Source organism: Pelecanus crispus, chromosome 3 (assembly GCF_030463565.1).
Source record: "Pelecanus crispus isolate bPelCri1 chromosome 3, bPelCri1.pri, whole genome shotgun sequence".
Classification (NCBI taxonomy): Eukaryota; Metazoa; Chordata; class Aves; order Pelecaniformes; family Pelecanidae; genus Pelecanus; species Pelecanus crispus.
Window position 1 is genome coordinate 45,118,653 of NC_134645.1, and position 20,604 is coordinate 45,139,256.

General features: G+C 37.8%; 1 protein-coding gene across 1 annotated transcript in view; it reads left to right on the plus strand.

Annotated features, from left to right (window-relative positions):
• KIF6 (kinesin family member 6) overlaps positions 1-13,907 on the plus strand; it is a 175,242-nt gene extending 161,335 nt beyond the window's left edge. Inside the window, exons 19-23 of the mRNA XM_075707136.1 lie at positions 248-336; positions 7,944-8,033; positions 10,618-10,724; positions 13,103-13,110; positions 13,839-13,907. Of these exons, the coding sequence (XP_075563251.1) occupies positions 248-336; positions 7,944-8,033; positions 10,618-10,724; positions 13,103-13,110; positions 13,839-13,907 (363 nt within the window). The remainder of the gene's footprint in view (positions 1-247; positions 337-7,943; positions 8,034-10,617; positions 10,725-13,102; positions 13,111-13,838) is intronic.
• The last annotated feature ends 6,697 nt before the right edge of the window (positions 13,908-20,604 follow it).

The window sequence follows — 20,604 nt, forward strand, 5'->3', positions numbered from 1 at the left end:
TGGCAAACACTTGCTGTTACATATTAAAAACCTGTAACTTGAGCTTAAAAATACTTGAACCAATCCTAAACACTTTTCTCTTTGTTCAGAAGTGTTTGTCCAAGTGAAGAAAATACTGTGTGATTCAGACTCTGTGTTTTCTGAATGAGTCATTGCCTACCTTGTTATTGCTGAGACCTGTAGGCCAATGTTAAGCACTCTAAAAAAATCCTATCCTACATAATTTTGTTCTTCAATCTAAACCCAGCAGGAAAAGGCAGAGCTGGTTCGCTCACCAAATACCGCAGCTGTTTATCCCCATTTTACCAATCCCTCTCAACATCTATCAACTAACAGGTAAATTGGTCATTTTTATCTTCCTTCCCTACTTGTAAGAAAATGCAGGTTTACTAGAAGTGCAGTTCACCAGAATGCTTTTGCAAATATCATGCTCAAACACCACATTTCCAGTCACAAGAGAAATGACTGTGTAGAAAATGAATTTTTATAATTCAGTTATTTTGCAATCATATTGAAGGTACCTTATCGTAACTCAGTTCTTTTGACAGGTCCCAACAGGTCTTGGGACCCTGGAAACCTGTTGCTAGGGTGCCCATGACACATAGCTAAGAAAAGCAAGCCTGTTATCAGTCAATTTTGCTACAGGAGGAGACTATATCTCCTTTGGAATGTGTTCAGGGGGCTGCAAACCAAAACAAAGATTAAAATATGATTTAATATATAGCCTAGATAGATTTGATCTTGAAATACATCCTGGTGCTACGTTTATGCAGCATATTATGCCACAATAATATTGCATCTGATATGGTAAAACACTGGTGCATCCTCTACAGTAGAAAAATGTAATCATCTTGGTTGTTTCATCATCAGTCACTTCTGATTTCAAAACCTCTAATTTAAATTTGCAGTAATAGATCTTTCATAGGCTTCAAGCAGAGTAGAGTGCAGCAAAACACATACCTGAATGCGCAGGTTTCCATACTCATTGACAATAAATAGAGGTGTTCCCTCTCCCTCCCTCTTCCTCTCTCCCTCCCCACCTCTCTCTTGCTCTCTTTTTCTCCCTCTCTCTCCCCCCCGCCCTTCTTATTATACAGTTAAACTTTCTCTGATGAGTGGCTTTACCTACAATTTTGTAACAATATTCTGCATAAATTATGTTTCCAGCAAACATGATATATCCTACATACCATTAAATAATGAATACTGGATTTTCTTAAAACTGTAAAATATATTCTAATTTTTATTGTAAAATTTCATATATCTATAGTAACTGCTCCATAATCAATACAGGGAACGCAACACATAATCCTCTAAAGTTGTCTGAGAAGGCATTTTCAAATGTCTCAAACTGATGAAAACTGGCTCTAGTCTTCTCTACTTTGCTTCTATTCTTATTCTGTGTTCTCTCAAGACTTAGGCACTATTTGCTTTGCAAATGGCTGGCAGGTTTTAAGCCTAATTTGAGCTGTTCATTTCTGGTTTTAGGCTGAAGGTTACTTGTCCCATAGAAATGCAGATGAAACAGAACATGAGAGTGGTTTTGGTCTAGCTTAGCGCAAAGTCAGCCAAATTAGCTCAAGCAATCCATGACTGTCACTCTCTTTAACTTTGTACTGAATTGAACAAAGGACCTCTTGCACAACCTCTCTGCCCCGTTGTTCTTGGGAACAAAACTTCCAGCTGGTGTGCTGATGCATTGCTCAGAAGAGAGATATCTTTTGCAGTCTAAGCTAGAATTAAAAGTAACATGTAATAATGCTCAGGCACTTTCCAGTGCAATGGGAGACTGGCCTCCAGGAGTGGTGATTTCTCTTTCCCAACCCTAGCTCAGAAGCAAAATTGCATAACTGGTTTCTTTATAATTTTCTTTTAAACTTTTCTTTCAAGTGCCTTTACCATTTGTGTTTATTACTGGAGGACAGGTCTCAGCAAAGTGTGTCTAACTTTTTGAATAGAATGAGGGAAGGTGCCTGGTTGCTTTCCCCTGCAAAGCTTACTTCAGAGTCCTGTACTGCCCCACGTGGTCTCTTGCGAAAAATCACATGTTCTTTATAAGGAACAGTTTCGCTGTCTATGTAATGGACATGTTGACTGGGATTTATTGGATGATCCTTGCATACATATCACAGGCACAGAACATTCATCTTCTTGAAATTAAATTGTAGAGGGAGTCAGGATGGATATGGGGGGAGGTTTCCCATCTCTATCAATATTCTTGCAATAATCTTTTGAAGTTAACTACTCTTTCCTCCTTATAGTTCCAGAAAGTTGATATTATTTTATGTTAGGCTGCTTAAACATATTTTACACAGGTACATTTCCAGTGTGATGTATATGGAAGTAGAAACACTATTTCTGCTTTATGTGAGGCAAGAGCTGCAGGCTTAACATCCCACTGTGCATGAAAATTTACTTTTCCCCCTACCTGAGGCAATAACATTTTAGAGTAAAAGTTTCCAATTTCACAGGCTTTATAAAGAGTATAAAACAGTAGAATATTTATTTCCCAAGAATTTCTTTGACCCCAGTTGACACAGGAACTTTACTTACCAGTTCCCATGATTGTGTAGGATGAGTCCAGGCTACGATTGCTCCTCTCAGTTACATAGTCCTGAGACACAAATAGCTCTTTGTTTCTAACTTACCTAGAAATCAACAATCTCCTTCTCTGAAATGATATTGCTATCTTCACCCAGCAGAATAACTGGTCACAAAAGCAGAAACTGACATAAATTATATTTTATATAAATAAAACCTATTTCCAAGACAGAATTCAGTTCACAGGTGTGTTCAATAGATATAAGATCTAAAACTTAGTGGCTGCATGTCAGAAATCTAATACTGCTGTTGACAGAGTAAGTATGCAGTAAAACCATTCAGACAAACTCCTGAGTGTGAATGGATATAAATACAATCTTCAGGTTTAGAAGTAATAAATTATCTATGTCAGCATATAAAGGATACAGGCATATTCCATAATCTTTCTTGAGATTTATATATGTGTTTGAACAAATCTTTTGATCACCTTCTAGTGCATGATTCACGTCGATTGTTACTGTTTGACACACCTTAGTCACGTTACCAGTGAAAATTAAGCCTTGGGAAGGGAATGTGATAGCCTCAAATTGTATTCTGTATTAAATCAATTTATAACTAAAATAACAGAGAAGGGAAGCTGGTAATCCTTTTGAGGCTTAAGAAGGATACACACATATAAAAGGCACTTTGATTCATGGCCAAACATGCCTTTTTCAATTGAAAAAAAAAGGGCTGAATTGTTAAGTGTCGAAATGAGTCTGTGTTAATAAAAGAGTTGAACAGTCAGCATTTCTGCCTTAGTCAGTAAGGTTTGAAAGCTGTTGGCTTGATCCTACTCCCACTAGAGTAAGAAGCAAAACATTGATTTCAGTGACCACAGAGCTGAAGTGGGGAAAAGGGTGACATAAGAGTTATCAGTGAGTTTGGCATGAGAAAAAACATTTCTGCATAAGAAAGGTAATTTCTTCAACAGGTTAATCACATTACCAAATCTGATGTACTTAAAATAGCTGAAACCAGTAGTTTGTGTATTGTAGAAGCTTACAGACTCATGCTCATTAACCTGTTGAGTAGATTCAGAAGGTTTCCAGACTATATTTATCTTTGCATGTGTCTTTCATATGAAGCTTGCAGAAATATTAAATCTCATCTGATCTGAACATATTACTTGAAATGGAGAACAACTGTGCAAAGTAGAGAAAGAATGACCCACCTCTATATTTCAGAGAGAAAAGGGTCTAATCAGCAATCCCAGAGTCACAGTACAAAGAGAAAGGAAGAGGAACTTAAAATAATCATCAAGAAGTTATTTTATTCAAAAGGAATACCTAATAAAATTCCTCAGACTTGAAAGAGAATACCCTATTTGTCCATATTGTCTCTACCATAAAGCTGTGGTGCTAACTGCAACTTGTACTGTATGTACATTTATGTCTTAATGAGTTTCTGCCAAGTCTGCAAAAAGTCTTAAAATGTATGTTGGGCTCAGCACTCCATGTCTGCTCCACTTCAGAGTTCAAGCACAGTGTTTTGTTCATCCTCATATAGTCTTCCCCCACACTGACTTTCATTTAAGAAATTTATCAGATCCTTGTCTGTTGAAGTTACTTCTATCACTGAATATTTAATTTCACTAGTGTTGAACTGTTCTTGTATTCCCTTTGAATCAAGCAAATGTTGGATAGTTATTCAAATTTTCTAAAAAATTTTGGATTTTTTTTCCTTCTCTCAGAAGGAACACATTCCTTTTTAATTCAGTCAGAGCTTTCTTAACCTCACTCATTCCCTTTGCTGAATCTCCTTTGTCCTATTCCAGCAAGCCCCACGGTATGTTCAATCTCAGACTCCTTGGCTCTCCACCTTCTTCTTCAAAATCTTCCTGTCACTTTAGATTCCTGTGGAGATATTTTCAGATAACTCTTCATGTTCTCTGATGACTTTGAGCATCAGATTTTTTAACATTTATTGTGCTGGATTGCAAAATTTACTCCCTATATTAATACTATGTGAAACAAGGGAAATGTTTACATATTTTGTAGCATTTTCTGTCATAATCATTTTTCATTCCTGCCAGTTTTCCTCAGTGTTACATGATGATAAAATATAATCTGAGAATAACATCATTGATGAATGACATTTCAAAGGTTTTCACATTCTGTTGGTAACAATTTAACTTGAACAATTTATCTATGAATTTGCAGGTTAGGCCAAATTTGATTTTGTAACCAAATACTAAAATGCTCAGATTTTAAACAGCTTGAATCTTGCCTGCCTTTACACAGACCATCTGTTCCCCTCATGTCCAAGGCTCAGATGACTGGAGAACTGCAGCTGAGGTTTTTTTTAATATTGCAGAGGTTGCACACCTTCAAGTTTTATGCTTTCCATTTTAGTCTACCTGATTCTCCACTTTTTTCCAGCTGGCGAATCAAGTATTCATTCCATGACACCCATCATCTCTCCAGCTCCTCCACCCTGTGTGCTTGATGGAGCTGGTCAGTCCATGGGACAGTTGTCTCTGGCCCTTGGGTTCCTGCAGCAAGGGAGACACTGCCCCAACCCTGTGTAGCATCTCTCTTGCTGCTGCCCCATGCCTGACTGAGACGTACACCCCCAACAGATGACCCCCCCAAAAAAGCTAGTTACCCACTGGGTGAAATTTCAGGTACTAGGTTAAAAAAAAGAACTGAGACATATGAAGTTGACAGACTATCTTTAATCTCCAGAAAAAGCAGGAATTTTACTGAAGCTGTTAGGAAACACAGCTTTGAGACTTCTTAAATTCAACTCAAGAAAAAATCAGAGAGATTCAGAATGAAAATGGGAATTATACATTGTCAAAAGAACCTGAATAATGTTAGAGCTTAGGAGCCAGGCAAAGAGACAGGACTTCTACACCTTGTATGTCCATCCAAATCCAAAACTGTGATCCAGGAGTGCCTATTTACACATTACAGAAATGTTGGTTGGAAGGCACCTCTAGAGATCTCTAGATGAACCTGTTGATTGAAGAAGGACTATCATCGTGCTAAATCAGGTCAGCTATGGTTTTGTCTGGCTTTGTCAAGCATCCTAAGATATCCAGTCCTTCAGGCTTAAGACACAGAGAGGGGGATCATTACCCACACCCCATGCTGTCATAATGACTTTCCATTAAATTTAGAGCAGTACTAGCAACATTTCTCATCACTGGAACAGCACCTAACACTCAGATGAAGGAGGAGAGTCCAGGCTTCTGACAACAGGCTAGGAGCGAGTTGCATCTGAGCATACAAACCACTGCACAGCAAAATTACACTCTTTCATCCCCTTATGATTCAGCGTATCTTGCAATGCCATAGAAACATTATCAGAACCTCAGTATGAAGGATGCAAATTATCCCCATACAGGCCATCCCTCTAGCCTAGGGATTAGAGAAATCTCTGGGATATGTAAAACATGGATTTGAGTTCTGCCAAGCTGAGGGACTCATTTGTTAGATTAGTACTCTTATTGTTAACCTCTTATATGGAAGCAGCACTTGAGTCATTACAAAAAACAGTTATAAGGTTCCTTATAAATTTCATAACTTGCAGGAGAAGAGTTTGCATCCCACAGACAAAAATGTCTGGCTGTAACCCACAGGCAGAGGGTAGGAGTTTAAGGTCTATCTCTGAGCATGGTAATGTTAATTTCCTGATTCTGGGCATCACCTCATTCAGTCTAAGGGTTTTTTTAATATCACCTTTCTCAGGTGCCCAGTTGTCCCAGAGCAGTCTAGGGCAAGTTTTGGCATATTGTCCTGGGTCCAGGTATCCACTTGAAAGTGAGATCCCTAGAGGTCAAATCCTGCCACACCTGTAGTGTCTAGTTTTTTTAATGGATCTGGATCTAAGTCCCCTTTAAATTGGGGCTTTAACAATTTTGGAGAATAATTTTCATTTAAATTCAATGGAAAAAATTAGTTCAAACATATAAACTACTGCAGCTTAAAAATAAATTACTTCAGCTGACTCACAGTATTCATAAAATTATACATTCTGTTCATGCCAAATAAAAAGCAAAGAACTTATTTCCATGAAAAGAAAGCAATGAAGAAGGATCACATTAAGTCACATTACCTTATATTTGTTGCAGGTTAGGAACAGAGTCATGGACAGTTGATGTGGTTCAGCTGATGTGTAGTGATTTATTAAACCATGGTTACATGGCTTGGATGCCTAGGTATCTCAGGGCACAGACACAGAGTCCTTTTAGAAAATTGAATTTAAGACCCTAAATCACTTAGTTTTTAAGAACTGCCAAATCAATGGAAAAAATGTTCAGGAAATCCTAAAGTAGAACTATGATGTGGAGTTCCCAGATATTGTTAAAACACATAGTAGGTAATAACATCACACATCCTTTCTAGCTCTTGTAATATGTAGGCGTAATAAAGTACAGCATATTATTAACATTAAATACGATATTGCTTTAGTTGAATTAGGCTGAGTCTTGAGGTTATTTTAATCCATTTAGGCAGGTGTGAATGGTATGGGACTTGAGGAGTTAAAGAGAAACATTCAGTAAACCTGGAGCTGTTCATTTGAAAATGACTTATACTCTTGGGCACAATATCTTCTGCAAAACTGAACCTGGCACAGTGTAATACAGTAAAATTTTAGTAATAAATTTCTTTCCTTTTTCAAGTTCTCTGCCAGAAATATCAATTCATCAGCCAACAATGAACAAACTACGGCAGAGTTAGAAAAGTAAGAACTTGCCAATCCTGCCATCTACTGGAAAAATCCTAAAACTGAGTAATTCAGTGTTTCCACTCTGTCCAAGATTGGTACCAGATCCAGCAGCATACGCAACCCCCGGGGAACGGAGAGAGTCCCAGATGTCCCGTGGCAGAAATCTGCCTTCCTAGGGGAGAGGGTCCTTGATAATATTATCTGCAGGGACAGGAATGTACAACAGCTGTTTGCAATATATTTGGCTATCATCAACAAGCCACATCCCAAAGTCCTCACTGAGTTTTTATCCAGTCTCCCACTGATTTCGGTAATAGTTTTGCCTGACTAAAGAAAGAATGGAAAATGAGCTAAGGCCTCACTTGGCTAACAGTCAGTTTGGGAACTAAATATACCATTACAAACTGTACATCAGATACATCAAGAAGCCTTACAAGCCTTGCTTAGAAGGCAAATACTAAAAGTATAATCTTTATGAGCTTATTTGTCATTCTTCTGTAGACATGTTCTCTACATAAACCTAATCATCACATGGATTCTACTAGAAATCCTCTTCCAGTAAACAACAAGTGCTTTATATAGATAAAAAAAGTCTTGAAAAACAGCTTCTTTGTAGTTACTCAGCATCTATTAATATTCCCTCCACAAGGCCTATATTCTTGCCTTCATTTCTGCTCCCATTCCAGTTTCTCAGAGACCACAGGAGTCAGCCCTAATGAAGATCCAGCTGGGAAAAACAATTCAATCACTTCTAGTAACCCTACCTTAAAAACAAGGTAAGAAGCGTACCTGGTCTATTCAGAGGAAAAAGCAAACCAGTAAGTAATATAATGCCTAAATAACCCTCTATAAGTCTCTTGAACAGTCTCCTTGAAGAACAAAAATAAAACTGAAATTGCAGATTTTCCTCCAACTTCCAAAACAACACCAAAGCTGTCCCATAGCTTTACACCAAGTAGCTGCATTATCAGCATTAAAGAGGTGGTTTCTTGTTTGGCCTGAGGCCTTTTTTCCCCATGAGCTTATGAATCCTCATGACTGTGTCTTCTCAGCAAGAGAAAGGGACTCTGAAAGAGTAAATAAAAACATTTGAAAGGAAGAGAAATCAGAGTACTTAAGTATTGCAGAATGTAGGAACTACGCAGACATTTTTTCATTCTTGTGATTTTCTCCTTAAAATATTTTTAATCTCCCTCCTAGAAATTATTCTAGTAAAATAAAATGACACTAGCAGGCCGTGTGTGTCAGGCTTGGCAAAGGTTATGTGTCATGTTTTCTCAAAAGAGGTACTGCTTTGTGTAACCTAGCTTAGCAGGTTAACAGAAACTACTTTTTTTTTTTTTTGACAGCTTCTCTATTTTTTCTAATGTGCTCATTTCCATGTTCTTTTCTCCCACCAAAACACCATGCCAGGTCAGCATACTTCCAGAAGTTACATTCTTATTGTGCTCAACAGTTCTGGCTATTAAGGTCCTTAGGAAAATACTGCTAAGTTACTATTTTTCCTACTGCACTAATAAGAACAAATCGCAAGGGTTTTTTTCTTTCATTTTCCAAAACAATCCATTTCTAGAACAGCAAAAAACCATAGAAGATTTCATCCCCCAAAACCTAAAGTTTTAAATTGCATTTCTGTTTAAGAAAAAGAGAAGAAAAAGAGAAGCTAAAATGGAATTTAGACAGTACCTTCTCAAATATATTGTGTGTTTTTTATTTTTTATGTTGTTGCTAATCAAAATGAAAATCAATAAGGGAATAGTCCTTTACTGGTGTTCTTAGATGACATTGTAAATTACATAAAAAGATATTTTATTAAGTTCATAGTAATTTCTATATTTTTTTTCCATTTTGGTTCACTAATTCAGCAACTGAGGACTTAATTAGTAGCACAAAGACAAGGATATCAGACTTCTGTTTATGTCAGGCACAATTACATTCTACTGCAACAGTCAGTAAGGAACAGTGGAAATAACTGTAATTACAAAGGTAGGATATGTAAAAAAAAGCTTCTCCCTTCAGTTCCACTTGTGCTTCCATATTGTAATTTTTATCACTATATTTCTCATTTCACCATTAGTGCTTAATCTTTAAACAAGGCTAAAGAAACAGGGCCAAATTCTTAGTTTTCTTAGCTGATTAGAATAGCTTCATTGTACTACAGCATCTTATACCACCGGAGGGTCTATCGAAAGCAGAGGTAAGTCAATGATTTAACTGCATAGATACAAGACCTCAGCTGGGTCTGGAGACTCAGGAGCACAAAGGAGTTGCATCTATCAGCAAATGTCATGAATGTCATGTGATTGTTTACTTCTATGTATGTATGAAAACTTAATTCCCTTACATTAGGCAAAAATACTATTGATCTGTATCCTGGGCTGTGTCAAAAGCAGCATGGCCAGCAGGTCGAGGGAGGTGATTCTGCCCCTCTGCTCTGCTCTGGTGAGACCCCACCTGGAGTACTGCGTCCAGCTCTGGGGCCCTCAGCACAAGAAGGACATGGACCTGTTGGAGCGGGTCCAGAGGAGGGCCACAAAAATGATCCGAGGGCTGGAGCAACTCTTCTATGAGGCCAGGCTGAGAGAGTTGGGGTTGTTCAGCCTGGAGAAGAGAAGGCTGCGGGGAGACCTGATTGCGGCCTTTCAATACTTAAAGGGGGCCTATAGGAAAGATGGGGACAATCTTTTTAGCGAGGCCTGTTGTGACAGGACAAGGAGTAATGGATTTAAACTAAAGAAGAATAGATTTAGACTAGACATAAAAAAGAAATTTTTACAATGAGGGTGGTGAAGCACTGGAACAGGTTGCCCAGAGAGGTGGTGGAGGCCCCATCCCTGGCAACATTCAAGGTCAGGTTGGATGGGGCTCTGAGCAACCTGATCTGGTTAAAGCTGTCCCTGGTCCCTGCAGGGGGGTTGGGCTAGATGACCTCTAAAGGTCCCTTCCAACCCAAAGCATTCTATGATTCTATGATTCTATGTTCAAATAAATAGCAGCATTTTTTCCTGAAGCAAACACACACACGTGGCGTACTCATTTCTTTGGTGAACTCAGTATAGCAGGCTTTTCTGCTTGGCAGTATGTCTTTGACTCATCAGTAAAATATATTTAACCCTTTGTGTGAGGTTTTATAGCTGATAAGCATGTAGCCCTGCCAAACTAAGAAGATACTGGCTAATCCTAAGAATCTACATAAGAGCATTAAGAAGTCCTGAGCTTGATTCTCCTCTGAACTCTGCCATCTCTAACAATGTATCTGGAGAACAAAGTCCTCCATGCTGAAAAAAGAAAGGAGATAATGGAATAGAAAAAATAACCTTCTTACTCAGTTGGGTCCACAAGTATACTTTCTTATTTCAGGGCCCCACCAAGTTCAAGTACATCTATTCCTCTGACTGGAGACAGCCAGGCTGATGCTGACATCCTAGCTTTCATTAAAGCAAGACAGAACATCCTGCAAAAGAAAGGTAAATCCTGCCAAAAAATAGGAAGCCAAACCAAAATCTCCAGTACAGCATTTTAAAGCCAAAATAGCTTTAGTCCACATTTATACTGACGCAAGTGAGAACTGATTCTGGCTTAAGTTGTATTACATTATGTTCTCAGCCATTCTAAACACTTGAGGTTCTTCACATGTATTTATTTTAGTAGCTCAATGCTGCAGCGTAAAACTATGAAGGCTGTTTTTCTCAGCCACCATCAGTGAATTTTCTGGGGCATGCATGTCTGTGCAGCCTGCGCAGTGTATTTCTTTACTCTTAAGTAAATGCATTTGGATGTGGTTTCTTGATGATTAAAATACTTCCAAAATTTTCTGTATACATTTTCTTTAAACTATCTGGCCTGGTTTTCAGCTGGTACTAATTTAGCTGTAACAATTGACGTTGAATAAAGATTAAGCAAATGATTGCACTATATCCTACCTCATGAGGCAGACTGGCCCACTGTGTGTAGCAGAATATGCTCTTAACAGGTATTTCACTACATCAAGGTCTAGTGAAACTTTCTATGGGTATTTGTCACCAAATCAGGTACTGAGAGCAATCATAGGTAGGCAATAAAATTCACTCTACAGCGTAGATAAGTAAAATTGGCAGGAAGCAGAAAACAATAAATACACAACGGTGGCACTGCAAGGTAGCCCAGAAGTAATTCATCATGATAAAGAAAAATGACCTGTGATTTTCTTTTTTTTTTTTTTTTGGTATAATAGTTTTTAGTGGCAGCAACCAATTAGATGGAAGATGAAAGCGGTAGTGGTTACTGAAGCAATAAATTTCCATCAGCACTTGAGTGCTGATGACAGCATTATTCAGCAAGCTATCAGCACCTGGCAGATGGTGTTAGCACTGTCACAAAGTGGGGTTTCAGTATCACACTGCTTATCAGAAAACTGTCAGGTAAACACACAGTGGCTGAAAAAACCACCTCCCTACACTCATCCAAAGCAAACACTTAACACTCTTAGGCTTTGGGATCCCTTTTGTCTTTATTTAGAAAAGCTGTTGTCATGTTTCTTCTGCAAATGAAATTAAGTTGAATTTATAGGCAGCTCACCAGAAGAAGGTTAGAGATAAGTGTCTTACAACAAACATTTCAGGCCTTTAAAAGGTCCAAATCTGACTCATTCTATGAAGTACAGTAATCTAACAAGGGCACATCTTTTCATGTGATCATCTCCTAAACCATACCGTATCAAGAATGTCTCTCTCAAATGCCTTTTCCATCCTGATTGTTTTTCAGCCACAGGCTGTTACCTAGCATCATCCATCAGTTTCAGAAAGGACTAGGCATTATCAACATTGACAACTATTAGACCCCAAGTTATAAAAGGTATTCTTGCAGAACAAAGGACAGTCAACACTTTTAAAATTCTTCTGAAGTTCAGTTAGACAAGATGAGCTACATGTTGCCCTAAGTAGCTGAAAAGGAACGCAGTAGCACTTGGTCATCCTGGCAGTGCAGGTCTGGATGACTCAACTAATCACTAAGCATAGGCAGGGGAACAAAAAGTAAAGAGGCTTCATAAGTACGGCCAGCATATTACAAATGTGTAGGGACCTGATGTGTCATAGATAAGAGATGGCTCAGTGGCAAGGTCTGAGAAGGATATGGAGTCAACCTGGCAGATAAAAGGCAGCTTTTCTTCCTTGACTGCTTGTGAGGAAAGGGAAAACCTCCCAGATTTGAAGGATGGAGCCACTGATAGCAGGAACCATTGATCAAAAAAAGTTTGTAAATTCTAATTTAGCAAGATGAAGGAGAGTAAAATCTACGGATTAGTGCTACTAAGGGAGTATTTTGTGCTTCAGCACCATAGTGAAACCTGAGGACACTTATGAGGTGCAGTAGTAGCCTTTCTAACTGGGAGAAGAAAATGGGCTGAGAGACTCCACTATTCCCATATCTGCGATAGCTTTGTGTTCCCTTTTCCTGTAAGCACATCACTTCACTCTTACCTGACTTCTTTCTAGACTAAAAGGAGACGAGAGGCACAGTAACTGCTGCAGTGTTTGTGCATCGTTGGCTATATGGAGTTTCCGATAATGGTTGCATCCAAATCAAAGGAGAACTGGAGGGTTTTCTTTTTGGGGATGGGGATTCAGTTTTGTTTATAAAGAAAAACTGTCAGAGGTAAAGTAGAGTTAAGCAGAGAGGAAGAGTAGTAGAAGAAGGAATGTATTCTGATTAAATACTTTTGGGGAAACAGTTATGTTATCAGTCTCACACAACTTTTCCTCAATAAATTTCAAACGTATACAAAAACCAGAGAGAAATTATTTGCCCAGAGCCACTAAGCTGAGTCAGACAGCTTCATACAGAAGCTAAGTGTGCTGAGTCCCAGTCCAGTGCTCTGTTGTCTCCTTCCCAAACTCTCTTCAACTGAGATGTTCAATAAGCATTTCTGTATTTGCACACAAACGTATTCACTCCCGGCATGATTACTACATGCAGAGTGCCCTGCAGGAAACAACATGAGAAGCATAGGTTCAGCCAAACCAAAGTCTGCTAGGCCTAAAAAATGTCAACATACTTACTGCTCTTTACTTTATTGATCCTGACCCTTTCAAACTGTTACATCAGTATCTTAGAAGCAAACTGAGGGCCCTGCTTTACATTAGCGGGGTGGGGGGGGCGTGGATAAATGTGTGCAGAAGCCAATGGAGTGGAAAATAAGTTTCATAAACAGTAAGCATGGGAATGCTCAATATCCTTAATGACAGTAATGCAGGGGAGGGAATGAGAGGTCTCAGTGAAGGTTACCTCAGGGTTTGCAGATCGTTACCATTTGCTTTCTAAACAGAGCGGAATTAAAGCAGGTACTTTCACAGGGTCTTGCTGGGATTGTTAAAGCATTGTAATAACAACATTGGAAAGCTTTTTACAAAGGGCTACTCTGCAAACATGCTTTTGTTGCCTTGTTCAGTCTCGAGGTAGAGAAATGAAAATGCAAAAGGGTAGATGAATGATTTTTTTGTCTTAAAAGTTCTAAATTAAAAGATCTTTTTTCCTTTCTTTCATTTTTATGTTTCTGAAGTTAATTTTAAAACTGACAACACAACCTGAAATACAGTCTAATGTATTCTTTATCTCCTTTCAGGCTTGGAGAACAAATGAAATTCTTGTTGGAGTCCAGCATTTCCTTTTAGAAATAGTTAAAGACCTCTATTCTTTCCCCTCCTCTTCTGTTTAGTAACAGGTACAAATAAGTACTTTAGATGTGCAGGTTCAGTTGGTAAAGTATAGAAAGTATTTGTCTTTGACAGCAAAATCCATTTCTCTGGGCAAGGATGTTTGACTATTTGCCCTCAGTATCTTCAGCTTGCATTGAGATTAAGCAAAACTAAAACAACCAATCAGGAGTTTCCCAAATATCTGTTCAAAAATTTGTTCAGAATTTCCCAACTGGTTATTTCATTTGAATACTTTAAATGTTGTACAAAATACATGCCTTTCCAGAATATACAGGCTTCAGAAGAAATGATGACACTCAATAAGCTTAAAGTAAAACAGGGAAAATACTTGTAAAAGACAAATGAGACGTGAAAATTTAAATGCAGTTATAACTTATACAGAATGTAAGTTCACTATCGACTCGATACGACTTTATTGCATAATATCAAGTTATGCAATAACTTATTTTACACATCAGACTAAAACAAATCAAAAAATGCCATGCAAAATACAGTCTATTTCTCTGAGATATACATACTTCCAGATTGAAGCCATCACTTTTCATGTGAGTAATAAGCTTATAGTCATGCATTTGGAAGGGTTTGGGTTATTCACATAAAAATACAGCAATATATTGGCAGAAGTCACATATCATTCTCAAGGAGGTATATTTCCTTAAGTTGTTGATACTTAATTTTGTGGCAAATTCATAACTATTCAGAAGTACATGGTGAATTGGTATGTTCAAACCTACAGAAGATGTATGTTTATCAAATTAACAGCTACGATGCAATCAATTAAGAAATAATAAAGTTATAACTTTTTCTGCATTTTAATTTTCTGTACAAGCCAGCACAGCTATCACATAAATTGGTAAGCTTTATGCAGGATTTAGGATGTACAAGGTGAGATAAAAGCCAGATCTACTGTTGCTTTGCGAAGAGAGAGTTCAAGGATTTGGTCAGAGGTGGAAAAATCCACAGGTCTTCCCCATCTTGTATGTCTGCTTTGTTGGAGATTATATTAAAATGTCTTTCTTCTGCCAGCATCTTTATCTGTCTGTCTTTATTTTTCTTCTTCTTACTCTGTTATATATAAACACTGTATTAAATATACACTGAATTAATGTTTATACAGCTTCATTGAGGAGAGCAGGGCCACCATCCTGCCTCCATCCAACCCAGCCAGCTGGAGAAGAACCAGAGGTTCCAAAGTGTTGCTGGGTGAAGCAGCTGTCTTTTTCAGTTTTCAGTAAAATCCCCATTATGGTGAATTTATTTGAAGGTGGCCAAAAGAGAATTACTGGCACAAAAGCTCATTTCTTTTGACATTAATGCATTTCCAATAGCTTTCAGTAACTGGGTAAGAGAAGGATCTCAGCACTATTCTGGTATGATCTATGTGACACTGCTACTACGTGATGATTACATATTCAGTGTTTTGTTCTCAGTTTGCCACACATCTAACTCACCGAGAGAAAAGATTGCTTGCTCTCCTGTTTCAAAATTCTCTAGCCTTTTTTTACAATGTTGTAAAATTGGTGTGAAATTCAATCACTATCAGCAAAGTAATACCTGAGTGGCAGAATGGTCTGAGATTAAGATTATACCAAGTACATAAGAAGAGCTTGGACAAAAGTGCATCCAATAATAAAAAAGCATATAAATATATAAAACCATATAAATAAATATGAAGCCTTTCTTGCTTCTTTTGGAAATTTTCATAATATCCTGTGGACGGAAAAGATTGCTCATTCAGTACACAATAGTCTTAAGAAGTAAAGCTTACACTTTTCTAAAAAACTGCCTCCACTCTTCAAAGGTTGCCTCTTGGGTTCATAGGAAAATTCAGGTTGGAAAGGACCTCAGCAGGTCTTTAATCCCACCTCCTGCTCAAAAATGAGATCAAACCAAGATGCTGAAGGCTTTGTTCAGTCTGGTCTTGAAAACTTCCAAGGATGGCGACTGTATAACCTTTGTAAGCAATCTGCTCCAATGCTTGACTATCCTTATTGTGAAAAAGTTTTTCCTTATGTCCAGCCTGAACTTTTCTTTTTGCCTGTTGTCTCTCTTTCTCTCACAAAGCCACCCTGTTAAAAGCCTGGCTCCATCTTCTTGATGACCTTCTCACAGGTGTTGGAAGGCTACTGGGTTTCCTCTCTTAAGTCTTCTTGTCTTCATGAAAGCATTTATTGCTTCAAGAAAGTTTGCTTGGCCACAGATGAACAAAGTTATTTGTTTTAATAATCTACCTTCATATAATTTCTAGATTAATTTGAAATAACCCAAGCATTTACCATACTGAAGAAACAGATGGCCACATCTATAATGGTCTTGATTCCTTCCTAAGCCACCTGTAAAACAGTATTGCTAAGCACAGAGATTCTCATGCATATCTGACTCCTGTCTATTCCCCGTGACATCTAGCTGTCGGTTGGCTAAAAGTTTATGGTAAATACAATTTATTTATTATCTCCAACCAGAATAAATCCAAATATCTTTTTTTGTGGAGATTTCTTGGAGAAGTAGCTCTACAGTGTTAGATATCATACAGATATTTCCGGGATTAAATTTATGCTGGACATTGTGGATCATCTCATCTCTTATTTCAAGGCATTTGCAATCCTTCTATATAGTTTATTTCAGGAGATGATAAACATCTGCTGGTCTCCTACAGCAACACAGCTTCTGGGAGGGTCAGGGTATGATCCAGACTTATAACAAAGGCCAAAGGGTCTGTTCTCATGTATGCTGAATCTGCCAGGGATCCATACAGTCTGGAACCACACTAGTGAAACCCTTGAGCTCACCAGCTTTTGACTGGGGCATTTGTCTCCATTTTCATCACTTCCTGGCCACTGCAGCTTTCCAGAGAGCTCCAAGGAGAAAATGACATAACCTTATGCTGAGTTTCTCTTGCATGGAATATGGACATGCCTAATTCAATCTCCCTTTTTCATTCCTGCGTTTTTTATGAAAGAGGCTTTGAAATGGAATAATGAGGTTCACACATGTAACCATGTAAGTATGTATTGTAATATCTTCCCAACAAAAGATTTTATTGTTCTTACCTGGTTTAATCAATCGTAGGCTGCAAGTGTTTTATGTCAATAGTATAAACTGAGAGCACTTCAATGTAATAAAATGTTAAGATCTTGTAAATGTTGCCTGTAACAAATATCCAGCTGGTGAATATGGATGCCAACAAGATCAAAATCTGGGAATGCCTAGTTACATATAACATGTTTGGTAGCTTTATATAGAATTCGTTTGTGTTTTCAAAGTCCACTTTTAATAACCACAACGATCAAACTTCTGGTTTTAGATTTCATACTAATCACTTTTATTATTGTTTAAATCAAAATTAAATTCTCTTTTTCTAATATTTTTTCTGTTTCACTCCCTGCAATGTTTGCTTTGAAACCTCACCAATAAGGCAAGCAATGTAAAATAGATATTTATAATAGTTACTATCCATGCCTTGATTTGACACCACCACCACAATAAAATTGAACACTTTTGACTAAAACTTTGTTTTCCCTTTCCCTTGAGGGAAAGCTCAGGGACCACACCTGAGATTTTTCTAAAGATTATCTTCTGTTTATTTTTTAGGGCAGCTGAAGTTCTTAATTTGACAAAAACAGTGAACTAAACAATTAGTTGTATTTGTGGGCCAACAGTGGGTTTACCCAAATGCGTTTATACAGATAAAGAACAGCAACAAGGTCTGCCTCCCATACAATAACTACAGAATTCAAGGGAACTCTTTTAAATTTCATGGAATCTGTCTGAGAAAAACACTATTGAAATCTTGGAACTCTTTATAACTTTTATCTGAAAATGCTTCATGTTTTCAACTATGTGCTTTTAAATCAGGAAGTCAAAGTAATTGGTTTAAATTTGGAGTGAGAATAAAATCAGAAGTAGAAAATTGCCACGTGGCAGTGTCATGCCTGAAGAAAGGCAGTGTTACTGTTATTTATATTTAACATGGTCCTAAAATAATTTCCTCAATTTTTCTCTGAAGTGCCGGGTTTAAAAGTCATTCAAGGAGCAAAGAAAATTCAAAATAATTCAGTATTTCCATTTACAAACTGTTCAGGCTAAAAGGCATACCCTGTGGAAGAATGGGTCCCTGGATCTTTGCATCCAGTTTGTCATCTCGTGCTGTACAGAGACATTTCTTCCAGAAAAACTAGTCCAAAAATTCACTCTTCATCAGAAGTTTGAGGATGACAGGATCAGCCAGGGTATCTTTCAACCATTTAATTACTTATTTTAGAAACAGCTTATTTGTGTCCATGTAAATTATACTCCTACTGATCACAATGGTATTTTTTCTGGCTTTTGAAATACAGAGTGAGGAAACCATGTCAGTTATTTTTGGCCTAACTTTTATTTAGCATCTGTCCAAGCTTAAGAATTGTTAGGGACTATACAACAATAGGCAAAGCAATTGGAGAACCCTGAATCCTTTGATTTGCTCCAGGTAATAAATGTAAAGTGATCCATTATCTTGATTGTAGACCAGGATGTCATTTTTTTATCTGTCCTTTCCGGAACGGCTCAGATTTTCTCTGGGAAAAGCTGGATCCTACTGGGTCAGTCACATATTACAACAACATTGAGGGAGGAAGATATGATAAGTGAAGGAATAATCAAGGAGGTCATGTTCAGCTCTGGATTAAAAATACGTTCTGTCAGACTTTGTTCCTTAGCTTTGAGACAAAATGCACTCTTATGTTTAATGTTTTCAGGGAGCACTGGAACAGCAGGACTTCAGAGTAACACTCAACTTCCAACTTCAGCTACTCTCAAAAAGTTTTTGCTTTCAGCATTTTTTATTTCTAATATTCGTGAACTTAGGTTTTGTTTATTTTTTAATCAGAAAAATATTGAAAGAGCAACAATAGAAGTTAGATTGGACAGTGTGCTTTGTCACTCCATCATCAAAAGGGATCTGCTAGTATTGTTATTATGGCATGTTGTATATTATGCCTTTTTACCTGGAAGCCAAATTTCATTTCCAATGTGGTAAGCCATGCTGAGCTCCCTCTTCCAGATTCAGAACTCACTCAGAAATCATAAGTCTTCAGTTTAGTTCCAAATGTATATATTTAAGTTTCTTTTTTCCTGTGGCATGATGTAACTTCTGGGCTACTGTACAGAATCTTGTTTTGTTTTATTCCTATGTTGCAACCTGACACTAGGGGGAAAAAAAAAAAACCCCTTTGCAAACAGAATATTGGTGATTTCTCTAACTTGAAATCCTTAGGTACATATTTCTGTAACTTTTCCATGGGAGTCAATACGGCAGCATCAGCTACTTACAGACTCTTTTCTTTCACATTTTCAGAGTGTGCTACTCTGCTCACCTGTATGGAACTATGCATGGTTATGAAAATACTAACTTAAACGTATGCTTCATGATTTTGCCCTTGCATTTACCTGTAAGGTCATTCAGCTATAAAGTGGTTCACCTCTAACTGCATATTCACTCTGCAGTTTCTTGTGCACATACAATAGATTTTTTTATGTTTTGCATCTTTCTGCAGAAACGCTGCTTTCTACATCAGCCCCAGGACACATCACATATCCCATGTGTGTCTTGAAGTTCTCTCCAGCCATTTGTTATGTTGCCCATTAATTGACTTTTTTTTTGCCTTTTTTAGTTTTAAATGCTTTTCAAATAATAGTCATGGTAAAGATGATAACACCTCCTCTGAAAGTTGATTAGAAATCATTTCACTTGGCCAACCAAATAGGATACACCTTTAATGTTGAAGTACTTTAAGGAGAAATATCTAAAGTATAGAAGTAAACACACCTTGAGAATTTTAGTGACTCAATTCGCAAAACCCGCAGAAAATTAAGATCCTAAAAGTAAGCCTAAGTGGACATTTTTAATTAAGGCATAATTTAGACTGCCAAGTTTGGCATCTGGAATGCTTTGTTGAACTGAGCGGAACAGAACAGAAGGGGACATAGAAGAGGTTCAGTGCTGTATTTGTTCATTTATAACTTAATTAATAGTTTCATACCCTTAACTGTGAAACCTAGTTCAGCTGTGGGAATTTGTCTCAGCCCAGCTATGCACATGTGTTTGCATCCATTCCAGAAAACCAGTAGGCTAGCATTCTCTTGGACTGGTAGACATAGGTGCTATAAATTACAACATGACAAACATCTGGATCTCACCAGAGGCAGCCCTGCTAGTGTAACAGGCAGTTGTGCAACATCCCAGGCTTGTCTACCCGTAACATTTCACAAGGTATAGAACAACAAGCTGTACCTTTTAATTATGGAAATCAGATGCAAGAGAGTAGTTCGTTAGATACTCTGGAAGTAATTGTCATCCTTAGCACGGACCAAGAGAAGGCCTTCCATCAGTGATAAGTTGGACATCTCAGTTGCTTCAGATCAGTTTGCTTCATAATGTTATTACAGTGCTCAGTAATATCAATGCCACTATAGCTTGTATCTCCCAAATGTTTCGCTTCAGCTGAAAAGAAATGCCAGGCCACCAAGGCTCTGAGTCCTTGCACGCTGCACTCCTCTACTGAAACCTTTCTGTCCCCCATTCACAGCAACAGAGTGGTCCCAGACAAAGTCCAAGATGTTCTTCTGAGAGTTCTCGAATACTTTTCACTTTTCAGAGTGACAAGTGCTGCCA